We start from the raw sequence: 19,261 nt of genomic DNA on the forward strand, positions 1-19,261 counted from the left end.
GAAGAATAGAGGGAGAACTGGGAAGGGGGAGGGGATAGAGAGGGGAAGCAGGGACTACCTGAAGTGGGAGAAGTCAATGTTCATACCACTGGGGTGTAAACTGCCCAAGCGAAATATGAGGTGCTGTTCCTCCAATTTGCACTGGGCCTCACTCTGACAATGAAGGAGGCCCAGGACAGAAAGGTCAGATAGGGAATGTGAGGGGGAGTTGAAGTGCTGAGCCACCGAGAGATCAGGTTGGATGAGACGGACCAAGCAGAGGTGTTCAGCTAAAACGATCGCCGAGCCTGCACTTGGTCTCACCGATGTAGAGAAGTTGACCTCTGGACCAGCGGATACAATAGATGAGGTTGAAGGACGTGCAGGTGAACCTCTGCCTCACCTGGAAAGACTGTTTGGGGAACAGGCAGGAAATGGGATTGAGCCCACAGATTAGATCAGCTAAAATCTTGCTGAATAGCAGAGAAGGCTGGGGGGCTGTCTGGATTATTCCAATCTCCGGTGCTGCAAAGTGGTAAGTCAATAAAAAGAGGAACATATTAAAACCATGTTCTCAAACACCTGGAACCCTGCATTGAGCTACAGTACAGAGAATGTTGGAAAGCAGCGAGTCTTCTAATGTTTATTCCTGCTAAACTCCTTGTTGGTCCGGGATACATCAGGAGCACATCAAGATCAACTGAAAGCGTATCTAAGATCTGAGCAAATCGGCAATGATACCCAAACACCTCTATAATATGCCCCGCCCTGATATCAAGGAAAACAAAAAAAATATTCAAAATTAATGTGTAAAAGAAAGGATAATATTTAATTCTGTTTTTTTGCTTAATAAAGAGGAATTTGAGTTTTCAGGATTGCTCCACAAGTCACAAAAAATGTGACTTTACTTCTGTAGGTTTCCCAATTAGTGATGTTGCCATGGAAAGTGGGGGCGGGTCCAGGGATATGGCACATGTATATAAACGGGGATACACCCAGTGTTTGTAGAATCTTCATCAAGGCCAACATCATATCAAGGTGAGTTTGCTAATGCTTGCCTTAGATATATATATATATATATATATAATAAGTAACTTTGTTTTGGATAATTTTTTTGGATAATTGATCTTAAGTTTGAACAGTATTTAAGTAAAGTGGAAGGGAAGTTAATGCTAATCCAGAAACTATGCGTGCACATTGTTCTGTTTAATAGGGCTCAGGTGTAAATGTATGAGTTATTGAAGCAATTATATCAGCCCCATTGCTCCCCATTCAGAGTAATTTTACAAAAAACTACTTTCATTATTAATGAACATGGCTCTGTCAAAATATAATGACATTTCTTTTGTCCCTTTAGGTTGTCCAGAATGAAGTTGCCATTATTTCTGGTCCTTGTGGTGGGGTCTATTCTTGTCGTTGCCTCAGACGACAACCTCAATTCAACATTGGATGAAAAATGGGAGAACTGGAAATTACAGTACAACAGGCAGTATGCAGAGGTAAAATAGAACGTGGTTTCAAACACAAACCTACTCTGATGTATGTCAGGAGGAAAAAGGCAAGTTAGACAATCTCTTTCTAACCAGCCTGTCAGTGACCAACTCATTGAAATGTACTGCTCTCAAGGTAAACTCAATTAATGGATCTTGTGCTGTCTTAAGATGTCTGGACCTGCATTCCTTTACACACATGGCAACCCTGGTAGGTTCAGTAGTGGAAGGTTCTACCTGACCACGAAGGTAGAGAGAGTGTTAGAGCACAACTTGGAGCAGTTCTGGGCCGAATAACGAACGGGGCTCAAGCTGTTCAGGATAAGTCGGTACTGGTTGGTGTGAGGTCTACAACAGTTTAGGAAGGCAGCTCAGAGACAATAACCACGGCCCATGCCTGCGGTGCCAAAATCCTTTAAAATAAATCATTGAAGCCACGGGCACCTTTTATACCCGGTAGCAATCGTATCTTGAAAATGTTGATTTGGTTTGGAGCAGCATCAGCATCCAAGTCTGTGGCTCCAAATGTTACAACAAGTGACAGTGTAAATTCACTGTCACTTTCCGCTGTTTCTTTCATGATTGCCTGGCCTAGTTCTATTGCTGAAAGGAAGAGGGTGGAGGGGGCAGATTGTGAGAAGGGAATGGTTACAACACCTGCTGCTTGTAAATCAGAACAGATTGTGAGATGAGAGAAGCAGGCTGTGGTATCTTGAGAGTTTCCACTGCATTGCGGAAACAGCGTCCAAAACGTACTCTCCAGTGCTGGCAGCCTCTGTCTCCTCTTTTGGAATGATGTGATCCCGTCTCTTTGGTTGTCTTTACTTGTGTCTTCTTGTGCTTTAAGAGAAAGGGAAGTTTACAAGTGAGTGCCGGGCAATCCTGTTGGGCAATGTGGCTATCAAAGTTGAATTACTGGCATTCTGCACAGCTCAATGCTGCAACAGCACTAAGGCTGTGGGGCAAATAGTCAGCAGGTGAGATTCAATTAATGGAGCTTATTGGTAACAGAGCATTGGGGATTAGGTGCATTGAGTTGCTCAGTCAACATCATGCAAGGGAGTTCTCCCCCCCACGCCTCCTCCCCCCTCCCCCCCCCCCCACGCCCCCTCCCCCCTCCCCCCCCCCCCCCCCCACGCCCCCTCCTCCCTCCCCCCCCCCCCCCCCCACCACCCCCCACACCATGAATGGGGTCATTTTGCTACCTTAAATACGCCGAACAAGTTATTGTTGTCCCTCGATATGGAATGATCCCTCATCTCAAGCAAGTCAGAGGCTGTAGACTATGAATTCTGTTATTCTGTAGAGCTTTTGAATACTATTTTATGATGATGGTAAAGTACGGTAAAAAAGCATGACTTTGCCTCAATGCCTTTTTTTCAGTGTGAGGAGACCAACAGGAGACTGATTTGGGAAAGTGCTATGAGTTACATTGAACAGCACAACCAAGAGTACGCCATGGGGAAGCACACATTTACTGTGGGAATGAACCAATTTGGAGATTTGGTGCGTACAAAATGCTAAATGTGTGTGTGAGGTGCCATTTAAGGTGATGCAATTACTGAGAGAGCTGTATCACATCATTTTACATCAGTTCACCCTTAACCTCCAGATTTCTAGCAAAAAATAATTCAAGTCTGTCCAACCTCTCCCTATAGCTAATACCCCCTAATCCAGGCACCATTCTGGTAAACCTCCACAGCACCCTTTCCAAAGCTTCCACACCCTTCCTCTAATGCAACAAAGAGAACTGCATGCAATATTATAAATTTAACCAAAGACCTATAAAGCTGCACCATGACTTCCTGACTTTTACATTCAATGTCCTGACCTATGAAACCAAGCATACCATGTGCCTTCTTTATCATGACTACCATCCAGTGGCACTGACACTGAGTGGTACTAAGCTGGGGGGTAGTGTGAATTGTGAGGAAGATGCAATAAGGCTGCAGGGTGACTTGGACAGGTTGTGTGAGTGGGCGGATACATGGCAGATGCAGTTTAATGTAGATAAGTGTGAGGTTATTCACTTTGGAAGTAAGAATAGAAAGGCAGATTATTATCTGAATGGTGTCAAGTTAGGAAGAGGGGATGTTCAATGAGATCTGGGTGTCCTAGTGCATCAGTCACTGAAAGGAAGCATGCAGGTACAACAGGCAGTGAAGAAAGCCAATGGAATGTTGGCCTTCATAACAAGAGGAGTTGAGTATAGGAGCAAAGAGGTCCTTCTACAGTTTTACCGGGCCCTGGTGAGACCGCACCTGGAGTACTGTGTGCAGTTTTGGTCTCCAAATTTGAGGAAGGATATTCTTGCTATTGAGGGCATGCAGCGTAGGTTCACTAGGTTAATTCCCGGAATGGCGGGACTGTCGTATGTTGAAAGGCTGGAGCAATTAGGCTTGTATACACTGGAATTTAGAAGGACGAGGGGGGATCTTATTGAAACATATAAGATAATTAGGGGATTGGACACATTAGAGGCAGGAAACATGTTCCCAATGTTGGGGGAGTCCAGAACAAGGGGCCACAGTTTAAGAATAAGGGGTAGGCCATTTAGAACGGAGATGAGGAAGAACTTTTTCAGTCAGAGAGTGGTGAAGGTGTGGCATTCTCTGCCTCAGAAGGCAGTGGAGGCCAGTTCGTTGGATGCTTTCAAGAGAGAGCTGGATAGAGCTCTTAAGGATAGCGGAGTGAGGGGGTATGGGGAGAAGGCAGGAACGGGGTACTGATTGAGAGTGATCAGCCATGATCGCATTGAATGGCGGTGCTGGCTCAAAGGGCTGAATGGCCTACTCCTGCACCTATTGTCTATTGTCTATTGTCTATTGACATCCACAGTCATAAAGTGCTCCAAGAGGCCGGTCATGGCCTACATTAACTCTAGCCTTCCAGACTGTCTTGATCCACTGCAATTTGCCTACCATTGCAACAGATCCATGGCAGACGCTTTCGCCCTGGCAATACACTCATTGCTGGAACATCTAGATAACAAGGACACCAAGTCTGAATATTTATGGACCATAGCTCCACCTTCAATATCATAATCCCAAACAAACCTATCTCCAAACTCCTTTTCCTAGGAGTTCTGCCACTGGGTCCTCAACTTGCTGAAACATGGAACACAATCAGTGAGAATAGGCGACAAAACATCCTCAAGAATAATTCTCACCAGTGATACCCTGCAAGGATGTGTTTTTCAGCCCCTGACTATACTCCATACACACTCTCGACTGTGTGGCCAAATTCTCCTCTAACTCCATTTACAAGTTTACAGACGACACCACTTTTGATGGGTCAGATCTCAAACAATGACAAGGCAGGGTACAGGAAGCATATAGAGAGATGGTAAATGGTATCAAGAAAACAATCTCCCCCTCAGTGTCAGTAAGACAAAGGACGTCAAGAATGAGGTGGTGTGCACGCACTGTCAGCATCAATAGTGTCCATGTAGAGATGGTCAAGAGCCTCGAGTTCCCAGGCATAAACATCAGCATTTTCTTTTCCTGGACCAACCACATTGAAACTATAGCCACGAAAACACTCCACTGCCTCTTCTTCCTCAGCAGACAAAGGAAGTTGGGCATGTCTCCAACGACTCTTACCAACCTCTACAGATGCACCATAAAAAAAGCTGCATCACAACTTGATTTGGCAACAGCTCTGTTTAAATCCCCAAGAAATTGCAAAAACCAACCTTCCTCCATCTCCATCTCCCTCCACCCCCCCCCCTCCCCCGCCCCCACCCCCACCTTATCCCCACTCCTCCACTGACCATCTACACCATGTTACCTTGGAAAAACCACCAACATAACAAAGGAGCATTTACATCCTAGTCATTCTCTCTCTCCCCTCTCCCATTGGGCAGATGTTTAAAAAACATGAAAGCATGTACGATCAGATTCAAGAACAGCTTCTTTCCTGCTGTTATCAGACTACTGAACATTTCTATCATAAGCTATGGTTGTCCCAATCAACAAACTGACTTCATTGCGGCCCTTGCACCTGTCTTTAATCAGCACTTTCTCTGTATTCTTTGTCGCTGCACTGCTGTAATGCTATATTCTGCGTTGTGATATTTTTCTCTCTGCACTACCTGTTGTACTTGGGTATGACTTGATTGTACTCATGTACAATATAATTTGACTGGATAGCATATAAAAATTGTTTGTCTATCTCAATACACATACTTCATTACTGGAACATGTCTGTCCATAAACTCTGAACTGGTCTCTAAAGAAATTTTGCAGTGGAACAGTTCAATGAAGACACAAGAGACTGTAAATGCTGAAATCTTGAGCAAAAAATAATCTGATGGACGAACTCAGTGAGATAGGTGGCAACTGTGGAGGGTTTGAAGTAGTCCTCTTTTTTTCTATAATGGCAATGCTATGAGATCCTTACTCACTGCTCCCCTCTCTGATTTCTAATGCTCTCCTGCTCTTTGACAATGGTCTTCCCCAAAATCGCTACCACAGTCATGTGTCCTTAATCAGTACCTATCATGTGCTAGCTCTTGCCGTATCCCACCCCTCTTTTTACTGGTCATCTCCCCCCTAACTCTATCGGTTCAGAGGAAGGATCTCAACTCAAAACATCGACTGTCCATTTCCCTCCACAAATGGTGCCTCTCCTGTCAGGTTTGTCCAGCACAAGATTCCAGCATCTGCATTGCCTTGTGTCTCCATTTTATTGCTCCACTGCAAAATGTGTTCAATGTATGCCTTCTTTGCAGAAGTTTTCCTCTCTTCTTCAACCGGAGTTCTGTGTGAGCCTCTCACTGCTCACCCTCTGGTTTTGACTGCTTTCCGACCATGTTCTCACCATGACTCATCACCACAGCCTCGTTCAGTGGGAGGGGTGGAGGGGGAGGGGAGGAGAGGGTGCTGCACCAATGCAGGAGAGGTTTGGGCCCAACGGGTCCACTTGGTCTAGTTGTAAACTAAATACTGGTGAAGTGTAACCCCAGCAGATTTCCTATCCACCCTGTGCATATTCTCCAAGGTAAGTCATCACAGTAATGAATCTCCATGCCATTGGGTTCCTAGACCAACGAAGAGTTCAATAAACTGATGAATGGATTTGTCATGAATGAAGCTGAAAACTCCACTGAGGAAATTGAAGAACACGATGGGCTTGATGATGATAATGAAATTGGTGCGAAAGTACCGACTGTCGATTGGAGGCAAAGGAATGCAGTTACACCAGTAAAGAACCAGGTAAATATTGGAAAACAGCACTCCAGTGTAACCAATGTTTTATAAATCTGTAATATGACATCCCAGTTCTTTTATTCTTTCCAACATTGTGCCCATAAGTCTCCTTCACCACTTCATGCTCTTGTGCTGCCACTTTCAACGAAACACCAGTGAAGGGAGGAATCCACGATAACCTCACTGGCATCTACACGCTTAGATTTTATGTTGTTGTAATCATGTAGATAGCTTATTACTGAATGTGGAGGTAGTTATTGTCTTATAGCATGAGTGTGTATAGGCAGTAAGATACTACTTTGGCATTGGGCTTAGTTTTCTTGGCTGAGCGCTTATCCTGGTGTTACAACACAAGTACTTTGTGCTTTAATACTAATCTATCATTAATTACCACTCTTGTCTGTACCTTCAAAGTGGCTGAATCTATGTTCTCAGCCTTGACATTTCTTAGCGGGCTAGTTCAGCCATTGGCTCACTGCCGCACTAGAGACCTGGGTTCTGACCTTTGGTGCTGCTAGTGTGGAGTTCACACATTCCCCCCGTTACTGCATCGATTTCCTCTGGGTGCTCTGGTTTCCACCCAGATCCTGAAGACATGTGGATTGGCAACTGTAAACTTCCCTGCGTGTAGGTGAGTGGTAAAATCTGGGTGAAGTTGATAAGAGTGTGGAGAGAATAAATTATTTAAATTACAAAAAAAAACACAAAATACTTGTGCAATAACTCCAGGATAAGCGCTCAACTAAGAAAGCCAAGCCCAAAGCCAAAGTATTATCTAACTAAATATACCAATTTACAATTAGCTCACTCTAACAAATGCCAAATGGCTGGCATCCTATTTCCATCTTATCCTAGCCCATCATTAAGCTTGCAACACCACAAATATTACCCTTGCATAAGCCCGGGATACACTTACACAACTACAATTACAAAGAAATACACATACTGCATGTCATACATTTCCTTTCTGCCCCCAACTGACATTATTTCTTCTCCACCAAATCCACCTACTGCCTTGCTCTGTTACCTCTGACACCTGTTTTATGGCCTGACGTGAACTCTATCCACAAATTCCTTGCTCTCCAAATAGCGACGTGGTCCATCTCGCTATGAAACCTCTACAATCCACCGCAACCAGACGTACTCTTGCTCTCCATCCTCGCTGCTCAACTGCTGCTGCCAACTCGACATATCTAAGCTATTTCCTTTCATAAGCCTCATCCACTAAGTTCTCCCAAGGCACCATCAGTATGTAGTATTATGTAAATATAGTATTATGTAAATGGCTGATTGATGGTCAGCACAGATGGGCTAAAACCTGTATCCATGCAGAGTAAACATCATTACTCTGATGATTTTTTTATTATTACACCGCATATTGACATTTTATTAAAGACCTGACCCTTAAGTATAATTTCTCGCTTACCATTTTGGTAACATACAGGTATTCCTCGGGTTTTATAAGGGTTCCATTGCTGACAATCGCTTGTAGATTGATTCCTCCGTAAAACAGAAACACCCCTTTTCTGGTGACACATATTGTATTGTTCTACAAACATTTGAATAATCATTTCCATTTATTGAATGTTCACTCTAACTCTTCCCAGAATGAAACTAATGGAATATACACTGTTTCCAGTCATTAGTGAATATCACAAAACATTGTATTATTACCATTATACAAGCAATGAAGAACTGCCTGCACACATTTGATGCTCATTGTCTTTGGTGGTCTCTGTACATTTACAAGAAAGAGGACCAGTTTCTCCAGCGTGAATTTCTGTAGTCCATCTCGACAGAGATGGCATTGATGTGATTTTTACTTTGGAATGCTGTTGGTGTGACAGTGTTTGTGATTACCAGGGAGCATGTGGCTCATGCTGGGCCTTCAGTGCAACTGGAGCCCTCGAGGGACAGTTGGGAAAAAGAGGTAATCTTATTTCTCTGAGTGAGCAGAACCTGCTGGATTGTGACCGTCAATCCCATGGATGTCGTGGCGGACTTATGACATATGCCTTCGCTTGTATAATGAGAAAAGGTGGCATAAACGCTGAAAGAACTTATCCATACATTGCAAGAGTAAGTCGCATTTCAAAACGTACTAAATTTTATGGTGTTAGATTGTAGAGCATTACATTTGGCCAAGTAGTATTACCTTCTCTAATCAGATACATTGCTTGGTTGAGGGATAAATAACACATTTTGTTTTTACTGATTATTTCATACAAGGCTCAGTCCGCCTCAACCAACCTGATCTCCCGGTGGCTGAGCACTTCAACTCCCCCTCCCACTCCCAGTCTGACCTTTCTGTCATGGGCCTCCTCCAGTGTCATAGTGAGGCCCACCGGAAATTGGAGGAACAGCGCCTCATATTTCGCCTGGGCAGCTTGCAGCCCAGCGGTATGAACATTGACTTCTCCAACTTTAGATAGTTCCTCTGTCCCTCTCTTCCCCTCCCCCTTCCCAGTTCTCTCTCTATTTTTGCTGTCTCCATCTATATCCTTCCTTTGTCCCGCCCACCTGACATCAGTCTGAAGAAGGGTCTCGACCCGAAACATCACCCATTCCTTCTCTCCTGAGATACTGCCTGACCTGCTGAGTTACTCCAGCATTTTGTGAAATAAATACCTTCGATTTGTACCAGCATCTGCAGTTATTTTCGTACATTTCATACAATGAGCATGTCACCGCCAATTCTGGCATCTGTTGCCCTTTTCTCATTGTCACTGAAATGAGAAGACTGCCATGAATCCACCACATTGGGCGACTTTACTGGGTAAGGATAGGAGACTTCTTCCTTTGAGGAATATTTGAACCAGCTGCATTTGTACAGCAGTCCTATAGGTTCATGGACCTTGCAAATTAAGTCAGTATTTTCTTTAAGTTGCAGATGTTTCAATTAAATCTAACTTCCCCAGCTGCTGGGGTGGGATTTCAATTCAGGACTTTAGCCCAGTGCTACGGCTGCTTGTCCAAAATCTGAATTTCCTTGCCACCACATCCCTTGATCTGTGACGCTGGGTATTGGTGCATCAGTCACTTGAGTCAACTTTTCTTGCATGCGCCACATTCGACTTGAGCAATTTCCAGCATCTACCAGCCAGCATGTCTTCAGGATGCAGAAGGGAACCAGAGCACTCAAGGGAAATTCAGGTCACAGAGAGCATCAGGGGTCAGGATCAAACTGGGGTTGCTGAGACTGTATGGAAGAAGCACTAACTCTTGTGTGTCTGCTGAAGTGCAAAATGATTCAAATTTGGGGCGCAAGCTATATGGACGACATTAAGCTATGATACAGGTGTAAGGTGTAAACCTTATTACCTGCATAAATATAGTTATTTGTTAAGAAAGATCTCTCTCTTAGGAATTAAAAGTTCAAAGTATATTGGATTTTAGTTAAGAAGTAATGAGTAAAATTGTTCTCAGGTAAACACTGATGTTCTTGATATTTGTATTGATGCTGTTTCTTCACAGAAGTCACTCCACTAGTGACAAATGTTCATAGAATTAGCAATGTGTACAATTCTGATTACTCCAACATAAGCATCTCCAAAATTTTTGTCACTGCCCTGCACTTTCTGTTGCTTTAGTATTGTAGGAAAATAACTGCAGATGCTGGTACAAATCGAAGGTATCACAAAATGCTGGAGTAACTCAGCAGGTCAGGCAGCATCTAGGAGAGAGGGAATGGGTGACGTTTCGGGTCGAGACCCTTCTTCAGACTGATGTCAGGTTGCTCATTTAGTAACTCTACACACTCATCTTTGAATTCCTAACCCACATTACGTCTCCGTTTTCATCCACAATATATAATTTGGACTGGCTCAATGCTTCCTATTTTTCTCTGTCTCAGCATTTCATCTTTTGATATCTATGATGGTTCTGATGTGCTATGAAAAATCAAAAAAACTGTTGAAAGTGAAATAAAAATTGAAAATACTCAGAAGATATTCTCAGCATTCAGGCAGCATCTGTGGAAAGAAAAACAAGAGTTAACATTTCGGGTCAAAGATCCTTCATCAGAATAAATCGAACCAGAAACATTAATTCTGTTTCTCTTTCCACAGACACTGTCGGACATGCTGGGTGCTTCCAGCATTTTGTGTGTTGTGGCACTTGTCAGATACTCTGATATGCAGCCTGATTTCATGGAGACAAACTGAGGTCACAACTACAAGAGAGATTTTGAGATCAGCATGCTATCTGACTCCATGTCCTTTCCAGATTTGCCTCCTTGTGTGTAAAATATGCAATCAAATGAGTGAGAACCTATTGTTGTAGAGCTACAGGTGTCAGAGGTTATGGGGAGAAAGCAGGAGAATATGGATAGGAGGGAGAGATAGATCAGCCGTGATTGAATGGCGGAGTAGACTTGATGGGCCAAATGGTCTAATTCTACTCCTATCCCTTATGACCTTATGACCTTGCATCTACTGTATAAGTTGTTGAATGTGCTCATCCTTGCTCTGAATTCACTCTGCAATTCGGAGCTACACTCATAGCAGCTTTGGGGGATCCGGGAAACATGTTGGCCAATATGTTTCTATAAGGAGCCCTTTCAATTTTTGCCTTGTTCTCAATTTTCCCATTCCAATTGAACATGCAAACAAAAGTTGTACATTCAATTTCTGAAGAACCTCATCAGCCTGAAGGCTGAAGACCTAATAAAATTCCTTACAACCGGAGCGGCGTAGTGGTGCAGAGGTAGGTTTTATCCTGATTACTCTGGTTTCCTCCCACATTCCAAAGACATGCAGATTTGTATGTTAATTGGCTTCTGTCAATTGTACCTTGTGTGTAGCATAGAACTAATGTTCGGGTGATCGGTGGTCAATGCGGATGGTGTGAGCTAAAGGACTGTTTCCACTCTGTATCACTAAAGTAAATATGTCTGGCACTTTGAGAACCGTCGTGGGTGTGTATAAACTTGTAACGATCAATTTATCAATTAGCAACAGAGCTGCAGATTTAGGAGTGATATGGTTGCTACCAACATTCGTGTTTACCGCCGCCTACGCTCAGGTTGTGAAAGATGTTTACAAAACGGAGTGGCAGAGATTGGACCAATTGCAATTGCCATTGATGCACGTCGACGATCTTTCCAGTATTATAAAAAAGGTAGGAAACTTAAATTATCCATCCCAAGTATTATATGAAATATCGGAGAAACAAGGAACAAGACACAAAGTGCTGGAGTAACTCAACTGGTCAGACAACTTCTCTAAAGAACATGGTTAGGTGCCTTTTTGGGTTGGAATCCTCCTTCAGTGGTCGGTTTGTTGATTGGGACAACCTTGGCTTATGATAGGATTGTTCAGTAGAATGATAACAATGGGAAAGATCATGGGTGGGTTGGACTGATTGTGGTCTCTTCCCCCCCCCTCCCCCCCCCCCCCATCCAAGTTCTTCAGAAATGCTGCCTGACCCGCTGAGTCAGGCACATTTGTCTTTATTAAATATTAAATATCGTACATTGGCACATACTTCTTCTGTCAATTTGTATTTCGTTAACAATTTCTGTTGAATATTTTTTATGGAAATCATATAACCCTTACACCCCTTTAGGTTTTATCACCCCTTGCACGTGCCACCTGGTGCTGTCGAAAGGCAGTGTCCCTTTCATGGTCGCACTCAAGAAGGCAGCATCTTTCATCAAGGATGCCCACCCTTTGAGCCATGTCCTCTTCTTGTTGCTACCATTGGGCAGGAGCTGCATAACCAAGAAATCCCACACCACAAGGTTCAGGAACAGTCACTTTCCTACAACCATTAGCCTTTTGAACCAACCTGCACAACCCTAATCCCACCCTACAACAGAGCAGGAAGGATCACCTCTTGCACTACCATGGATTTATTTTCTAATTATGGTTTGCACAGATGCCTTGTTATTGCACAATAGACAATAGACAATAGGTGCAGGAGTAGGCCATTCGGCCCTTCGAGCCAGCACTGCCATTCAATGTGATCATGGCTGATCATTCACAATCAGTACCCCGTTCCTGCCTTCTCCCCATACCCCCTGACTCCGCTATCTTTAAGAGCTCTATCTAGCTTTCTCTTGAAAGCATCCAGAGAATTGGCCTCCACTGCCTTCTGAGGCAGAGAATTCCACAGATTTATAACTCTCTGGCTGAAAAAGTTTTTCCTCATCTCCGTTCTAAATGGCCTACCCTTTATTCTTAAACTTTGGCCCCTGGTTCTGGACTGCCCCAACATTGGGAACATGTTTCCTGCCTCAAACGTGTTCAATCCCTTAATAATCTTATATGTTTCAATAAGATTCCCTCTCATCCTTCTAAATTGCAGCATATACAAGCCTAGTCGCTCCAGTCTTTCAACATACCACAGTCCCGCCATTCCGGGAATTAACCTAGTGAACCTACGCTGCACGCCCGCAATAGCAAGAATATCCTTCTTCAAATTTGGAGACTAAAACTGCACACAGTACTCCAGGTGCGGTCTCACCAGGGCCCTGTGCATCTGCAGAATGACCTCTTTGCTCCTATACTCAACTCCTCTTGTCATAAAGGCCAACATTCTCATAATAAGTTATGTACAATTTATATTTAATTGATGTTTTGTGTGTTTTCTGAATCTATGTGCCTGTGATGGTGCTACAAGCAAGACTTTCATTGTAACTGTACCTCACCATACTTGTGCATAAGACAATAAGCTCCACTTGACTTGACTTCTTCCCCTCTCCCTGAATGGAGATTTCACAAGACCTGCACTTTCTAATCTCTTTCATCTTGACTCTTCATTACTATCATACTCTGGAACAGAAATCTCAGGCCAATACAACTACCTGACACTTCTTCCTATCACTGCCATGATGGAGAAACACCATCCCTCCTTAACCAAACCACTGAAATCGCCCTTTAACTTCATCCAAAATCTATGCCTAAAGTATAAATTAAAACTCACATGATTAGATTATTCAATGGTTATCATTTTTGTTATTAAACAAAACACAAGGATAGAATTCACGACACAAGTTTATTAAATAGATAAAGGATTGGTATATGTCCCCATTCCAGTCTGCCTTTATGCTCCTGAGTGATGCCCTTGTGCTCCACTGACACACAGGACCATGCTCAGAATCCCTGCTGCCTTCAAAATTTTTACTTGACTTTCTGGGATGTAACCAAGCGTCATTTTTGTTTTTGGATTGGATGTATTGGGCAAGGAGCAGTAAACAACTTCATTTATTGCAATTATGTTTGAATTAACTGTTCACAAGTTACACAGAATGACCAAGTTGAAAATTGCACTAACAGTTGTGAAAAGATTCAAAGGTTTCTCGTGTGTTTCACCAACATAATAACTACATCGACCAGAATGAATCTAAACAATAAATGCATCACTGAACAATATGGCGAGTGGCCTTTTCACATTCTAGGTTATGAAAAAAACATTATCAGAGTCAATTATTTTGCAAAGAATCCAAAAGAATATTAATTTTTCCACAAATGGTCTTGTTTGAATGCAGGCTAACGGTGCATGAGACAGCTGTAGTATGTAGCTGGGTACTATGCAGCCTTTTCATTCAGGGCTTCTTTGCTGAGATCCCCTGATTGCCTAATCCCCAGAAAAAGATTGAGCAAAATATGTTCACCTTCAGTCTTCAAATTTTGCAGTGATTTGGAAATTGCTGTTAGGTGCATGGGAGAAGGTAACCCTCCAGAGTACTGGCCAAGGAAAGTGGAGGTGGAATACCAAGCGGTTGGAGGGCACAGATTCGACGCAGCAAATGTACATTGGGATTTCTCATTGCAAACATGAGCATTATGGTTTGTAATAGAAATGTACACAAACTAACAGAATTGTGACAAACAACAGTGAACAGAATTGTAGAGTGGATGATAATTGAATACTTGTGCAATGTAACGTCAATCATATGTGTTTCAATTAAATAAATATATCTTTCCTTTCAGGAGTCTACTATGATCGACGATGTAGCCGTAGAAATGTGAACCATGCTGTCCTAGCGGTTGGATATGGCAGAGAGGGAGGACGTCAATTTTGGCTTGTTAAAAACAGGTATGAACCCAAAAAGTGGGGCCAGTGGCTAAACTCTTTTAAATGTTGGTGCAGGAGGGAAACTGATTACCATTCTGAAACAGCGGAGAAAGGATTAATCAGAATGATACCAGAACTATGAAATATGTTTATCAGAAGCTGGCAAAGGTCTTTTGAATAGCAGACAGAAATTAGGGTGATCTGATAGCAATCTTTAAGAACATAATTGGAATGATCAGGACTGAGAATATGTTTCCATTTGTGGAAATGTACAAATCTAAGGGTCTTTAGTATTATTTTATAACATATATCCAGGGAATTCAAATGAACTTCTTCATCAAAAGCATGGAAATAGTACAGAATGTACAACCTTTAGGAATGCCTAAATATATCTAGTTAAGGGGAAGATGGATAAGCATGTGAGGTGCTGGAAATATATATATATTTAAACAGAGGAAGCTCTTGTAGAACATTAAACTTAAAACAAATCATTTGGGCTAAATGGTGTTATAGGTTATGTAACAATATGAAGAACACCAGGAAATATGTTTATGTGGATGTAAAGAGTCAATGATAAAGTTGGATGTTATTGACTAGATCCTCGACTGCATCCTGTTCATTTCCAGCACTTTTGCTCTTGCCCTCCCAGTCTCATAACTACGATGGGATTCCTTTTGTCCTTGCCATCCATCCCACTAATCTTCATATTCATTGAATCAACTTCACATTAATTCTTATCTCACTCCCACTGTGAACCCTCTATCCTTGACCATTTGCACTCTTCCAATGAAGCTTACTGCAAACTCAACAAACAATAACTGTTCTTCTATTCAAGCACATTTTTGCCTCCAGACTCAACAATTTCAGATAACAGCAATCCAGCAATCCTTCAATATTCCTTTGGTAATCTCAAATAATAATTCAGCATCTACATTTCCCTCGACAATCAGCAATCTTTCATTTATTTAGCATCCACCCCATTAAAACCTTCCCTTTTATTCTCTCCTTGGTTTCCCCATTTATTCAGCATCTTAAAATCTCTTTTATCACAAACCGTTTCCCAATTATTCTGATAAGTCATCAATCTGAAATGCTAACTCTATTTCCCTCTCCATGGATACTGCCTGGCTGGCTGAGTATTCCCATCACTTTCTGTTTTAGTTTGGGGATGGATTTGCACTGCCAATAATGGATTGGAATGGAGGAAATACTCATTGGCATCGCATAGAGTCACAGTATGGTTGGGTACAGTAGGTTATCGAAGGGGTCACCGAGAGGTAGCAAAGTTGGATGAGATGGATAGTACAAATATCTGATGTACATAGAAAATAGGTACAGGCCATTCGGCCCTTTGAGCCAGCACTGCCATTCAATGTAATCATGGCTGATCATCCGCATCAGTACCCTGTTCCTGTCTTCTCCCCATATCTCTTAAATCTGCTAGCCCTAGGAGTTCTATCTAACCCTCTTTTGAATCCAGTGAATCGGCCTCCACTGCCTTCTGAGGCAAAGAATTCCACAAATTCACAACTCTGGGTGAAAAAGTTTTTCCTCATCTCAGTAATAAATGGCCTTCCCCTTATTGTTAAACTGTGGTCCCTGGTTCTGGACTCCCCCAACATCGGGAACATGTTTCCTGCATCTAGCGTGTCCAATCCCTTAATAATGTTATATGTTCCTATAAGATCCCCTCTCATCCTTCTAAATTCCAGTGAATACAAGCCCAGTCGTTCCATTCTTTCATCATATGACAGTCCCGCCATCCCGGGAATTAACCTCGTGAACCTACACTGCAATCCCTCAATAGCAAGAATGTCATTCCTCAAATTTGGAGACCAAAACAGCACACAATACTCCAGGTGTGGTCTCATCAGGACCTTGTACAACTGCAGAAGGACCTCTCTGCTCCTTTACTCAAATCCTCTCGTTATGAAGGCCAACATGCCATTAGCTTTCTTCACTGCCTATTGTACCTGCATGCTTACTCTCAATGACTGATGTACAAGCACACCCAGATCTCTGAACTTCCCCTTTTCCTAATCTGACACCATTCAGATAATAATCTGCCTTCTTGTTCTTGTCTTGTGTTAGAATTGTTGGTTGAAGTCCATGAAACAAGGGCTGAATGGAGTAGTAACATTTGGAAACAAGAACACAGGAACATTGGTACAGAAGTCGACCACCTGCCCCGTCAAGTCTGTCCGCCATTCAATATGATCACGGTTGATCTGCTCAGGCATTCTGTGCAGAGCCTATTGCCTTTGATGCCCCATTCTGTCAAAAATGTATCTACCCCATCTTTAAATACCTCCATTGACCTAGCTTCTGCAGTCCTCGGAGATAGAGAATTCCACAGATTAACCATCCTATGAAAGTAGTAGTTCCTCAGTTTTAAAGATAGTTCCCTTATTTTTGGCATATGTTCCCTCATTTGCAACATTCCGACTCATGGAAACATCTCAGCATCGCCCATATCATGCCCCCATCTTGATGTATCACAGTGTATGAAGATTGGACGAGAGCTCATTGACCCCGAGCCCAAGTTCCACAAGGAGCCAACACTCACTGCAGATACGGTCATTGTGAAACTACGCTGGGGTCACCAGCTCCCACATGTTGCAACTACAAGTATATTGCCTGCCCAGACATATCTGTTCTAATTATTTAGTTCTGACCAGCAATACTCAAATGTGCCTTGACAATATTGTTAAGATCCCAATCATAGCCGGTCAAAATCCTCACGCTGCAATGTATAAAAGACTACTTACAGTCATATGCCACAGGCACAGGCCCAGCGGCCCAACTTGCCCATGCCAAACAAGATGCCACATCCAAACTGGTCCCATTTGCCCATGTCTGGCAAAGTCTTTCCTAAAGCCTTTCCTATCCACATACCTATCCGAATACTTTTTTTTTTAATGTTATTGTACTCAACTACTTCATTTGGCATTTGCTTCATATACCCAGCACACTCTGTGTTAAAAAGCTGACCCTCAGTTTCCAAATACATCTATCCCCTCTCACCTCAAACCTATGCCCTCTAGCTGTTTAATTCGCTATCCTTGGAGAAAGACTCTGTGTATTCACACGATCTATTCCCCTCGTAATTTCATTCACCACTATAAAGGACATCCCTCAGCCTCCTGCGCTCAAAGGAAGGGAGTTCTAGCCTGCCGAACCTCTCTCTGTAGCTTACGCCCTCAAGACCGGGCAACATCCTCATAAATTTTCTCTGCACACTTTCCTGCTTAATGGGATCTTTCCTATAGCAAGCTGACCAAGCAAGGTACCAAAAAACAACAGCAGCATGGTGGTACAGCAGTAGAATACAATACAATACAATACAATACAATACAATACAATACAATATATCTTTATTGTCATTGTACAGGGGTACAACAAGATTGGGAATGCGCCTCCCATACAATGCAATAATTTAATTAGTTAATCAGTATTAATGATTAATTTAAACAACCCAACAAAACAACGAATTGCTGCTTTACAGTGCCAGAGACCCGGGTTTGATCCCGACTAAGGGTGCTGTCTGTATGGAGTTTGAATGTTCTCTCCGTGACCTGCAAGGGTTCTCTCCAGGAACTCTGGTTTCTTCCCACATTCCAAAAACGTACAGGTTTGTAGGTTAATTGGCTTGGCAAATTGCAAATTGGCTCTAGTGTGTGCAGAATAGTGTTCGTGTGCGGGGATTGCTGGTCAGCGTTGACTCGATGGGCCAAAGGGCCTGTTTCTACGCTGTATCTCTGAACTAAACTAAACTAAAAGTGAACTCAATACTCCAAGTGCAACCTCATCAACATCTTGTGCAACTTATTTGAGTTTATCATCTTAACAAAACTGTGATGTTGACACCATTTTATTTCTACTTTTTCAGCTGGGGAACAAGTTGGGGTAACCAAGGCTACATTAAAATGGCAAAGTACAGGCACAATAATTGTGGAATATCCAATTTTATGGTCTATCCACTGATCTAAGTGCACCAGCATTCAACGAGAGCTTCAGAACTCAGCCTGAAAAATTGTGGGAAGTCTTTTGCAGTTGCTTATTCATTTAATGCTGTTGCTTTAGCAGTCTCTGCCAAATTAAGCTGTGCATTCAGGGGGGGAAATATCAGCTTCTACAAATTCTGCAGTGTGACATTAAAGGCAATCTAATTGTGCCTTGTGCAGTTCTAAATTACAATATTAATCAATTTGTTTCAAGGCAATATATTGTGGAAATTAATAAAAGCTGCTGGCAATCTTTTCATCTGTCCCTTTATTTCAATATTCTTAATAAACGACTGTGTGTTTCATTTTCCATGAATGGCCTAGTTTAATTTAAACCATAAGTGTCCTATAACTGTGCGGAAAAAACTCCCACAATTCATTAAAAATAAGGCTGCATCTTTTGATAACAGAACAATTAATAGCCAGGTGTACTTTTTAAAATCAAACAGTCATAACCCTGCACCTCTCCAGAAATGAGTCATCTGATTCTGTCATTTTGCAGTTTCATACGTACTCCGCAGAAGAAAACTGCTGAAGGAACTCAGCATCCTCAGCATGT

The 19,261-nt window shown here is 42.5% G+C and overlaps 1 protein-coding gene across 1 annotated transcript; it reads left to right on the top strand.

Moving 5' to 3' along the window:
- Positions 1-949: 949 nt before the first annotated feature.
- Positions 950-18,687, top strand: LOC144607339 (digestive cysteine proteinase 2-like). The gene is made up of 8 exons (XM_078424093.1): positions 950-1,017; positions 1,337-1,478; positions 2,853-2,975; positions 6,515-6,685; positions 8,543-8,758; positions 11,632-11,797; positions 14,614-14,719; positions 18,588-18,687. The coding sequence occupies exons 1-8, from the start codon at positions 953-955 to the stop codon at positions 18,685-18,687; spliced, it is 1,089 nt and encodes a 362-aa protein (XP_078280219.1). The 5' UTR covers positions 950-952.
- Positions 18,688-19,261: the final 574 nt, after the last annotated feature.

The sequence above is a fragment of the Rhinoraja longicauda genome, chromosome 28 (assembly GCF_053455715.1).
Source record: "Rhinoraja longicauda isolate Sanriku21f chromosome 28, sRhiLon1.1, whole genome shotgun sequence".
Taxonomy (NCBI): Eukaryota; Metazoa; Chordata; class Chondrichthyes; order Rajiformes; family Arhynchobatidae; genus Rhinoraja; species Rhinoraja longicauda.

Excerpts from the sequence above, each read along its gene's own strand:
- LOC144607339 (XM_078424093.1), top strand. The coding sequence starts at position 953 with ATGTATATAAACGGGGATACACCCAGTGTTTGTAGAATCTTCATCAAG. Across the intron at positions 1,479-2,852 it reads ACAACAGGCAGTATGCAGAG|TGTGAGGAGACCAACAGGAG; the intron begins GTAAAATAGAAC and ends CCTTTTTTTCAG. Across the intron at positions 14,720-18,587 it reads TTTTGGCTTGTTAAAAACAG|CTGGGGAACAAGTTGGGGTA; the intron begins GTATGAACCCAA and ends CTACTTTTTCAG.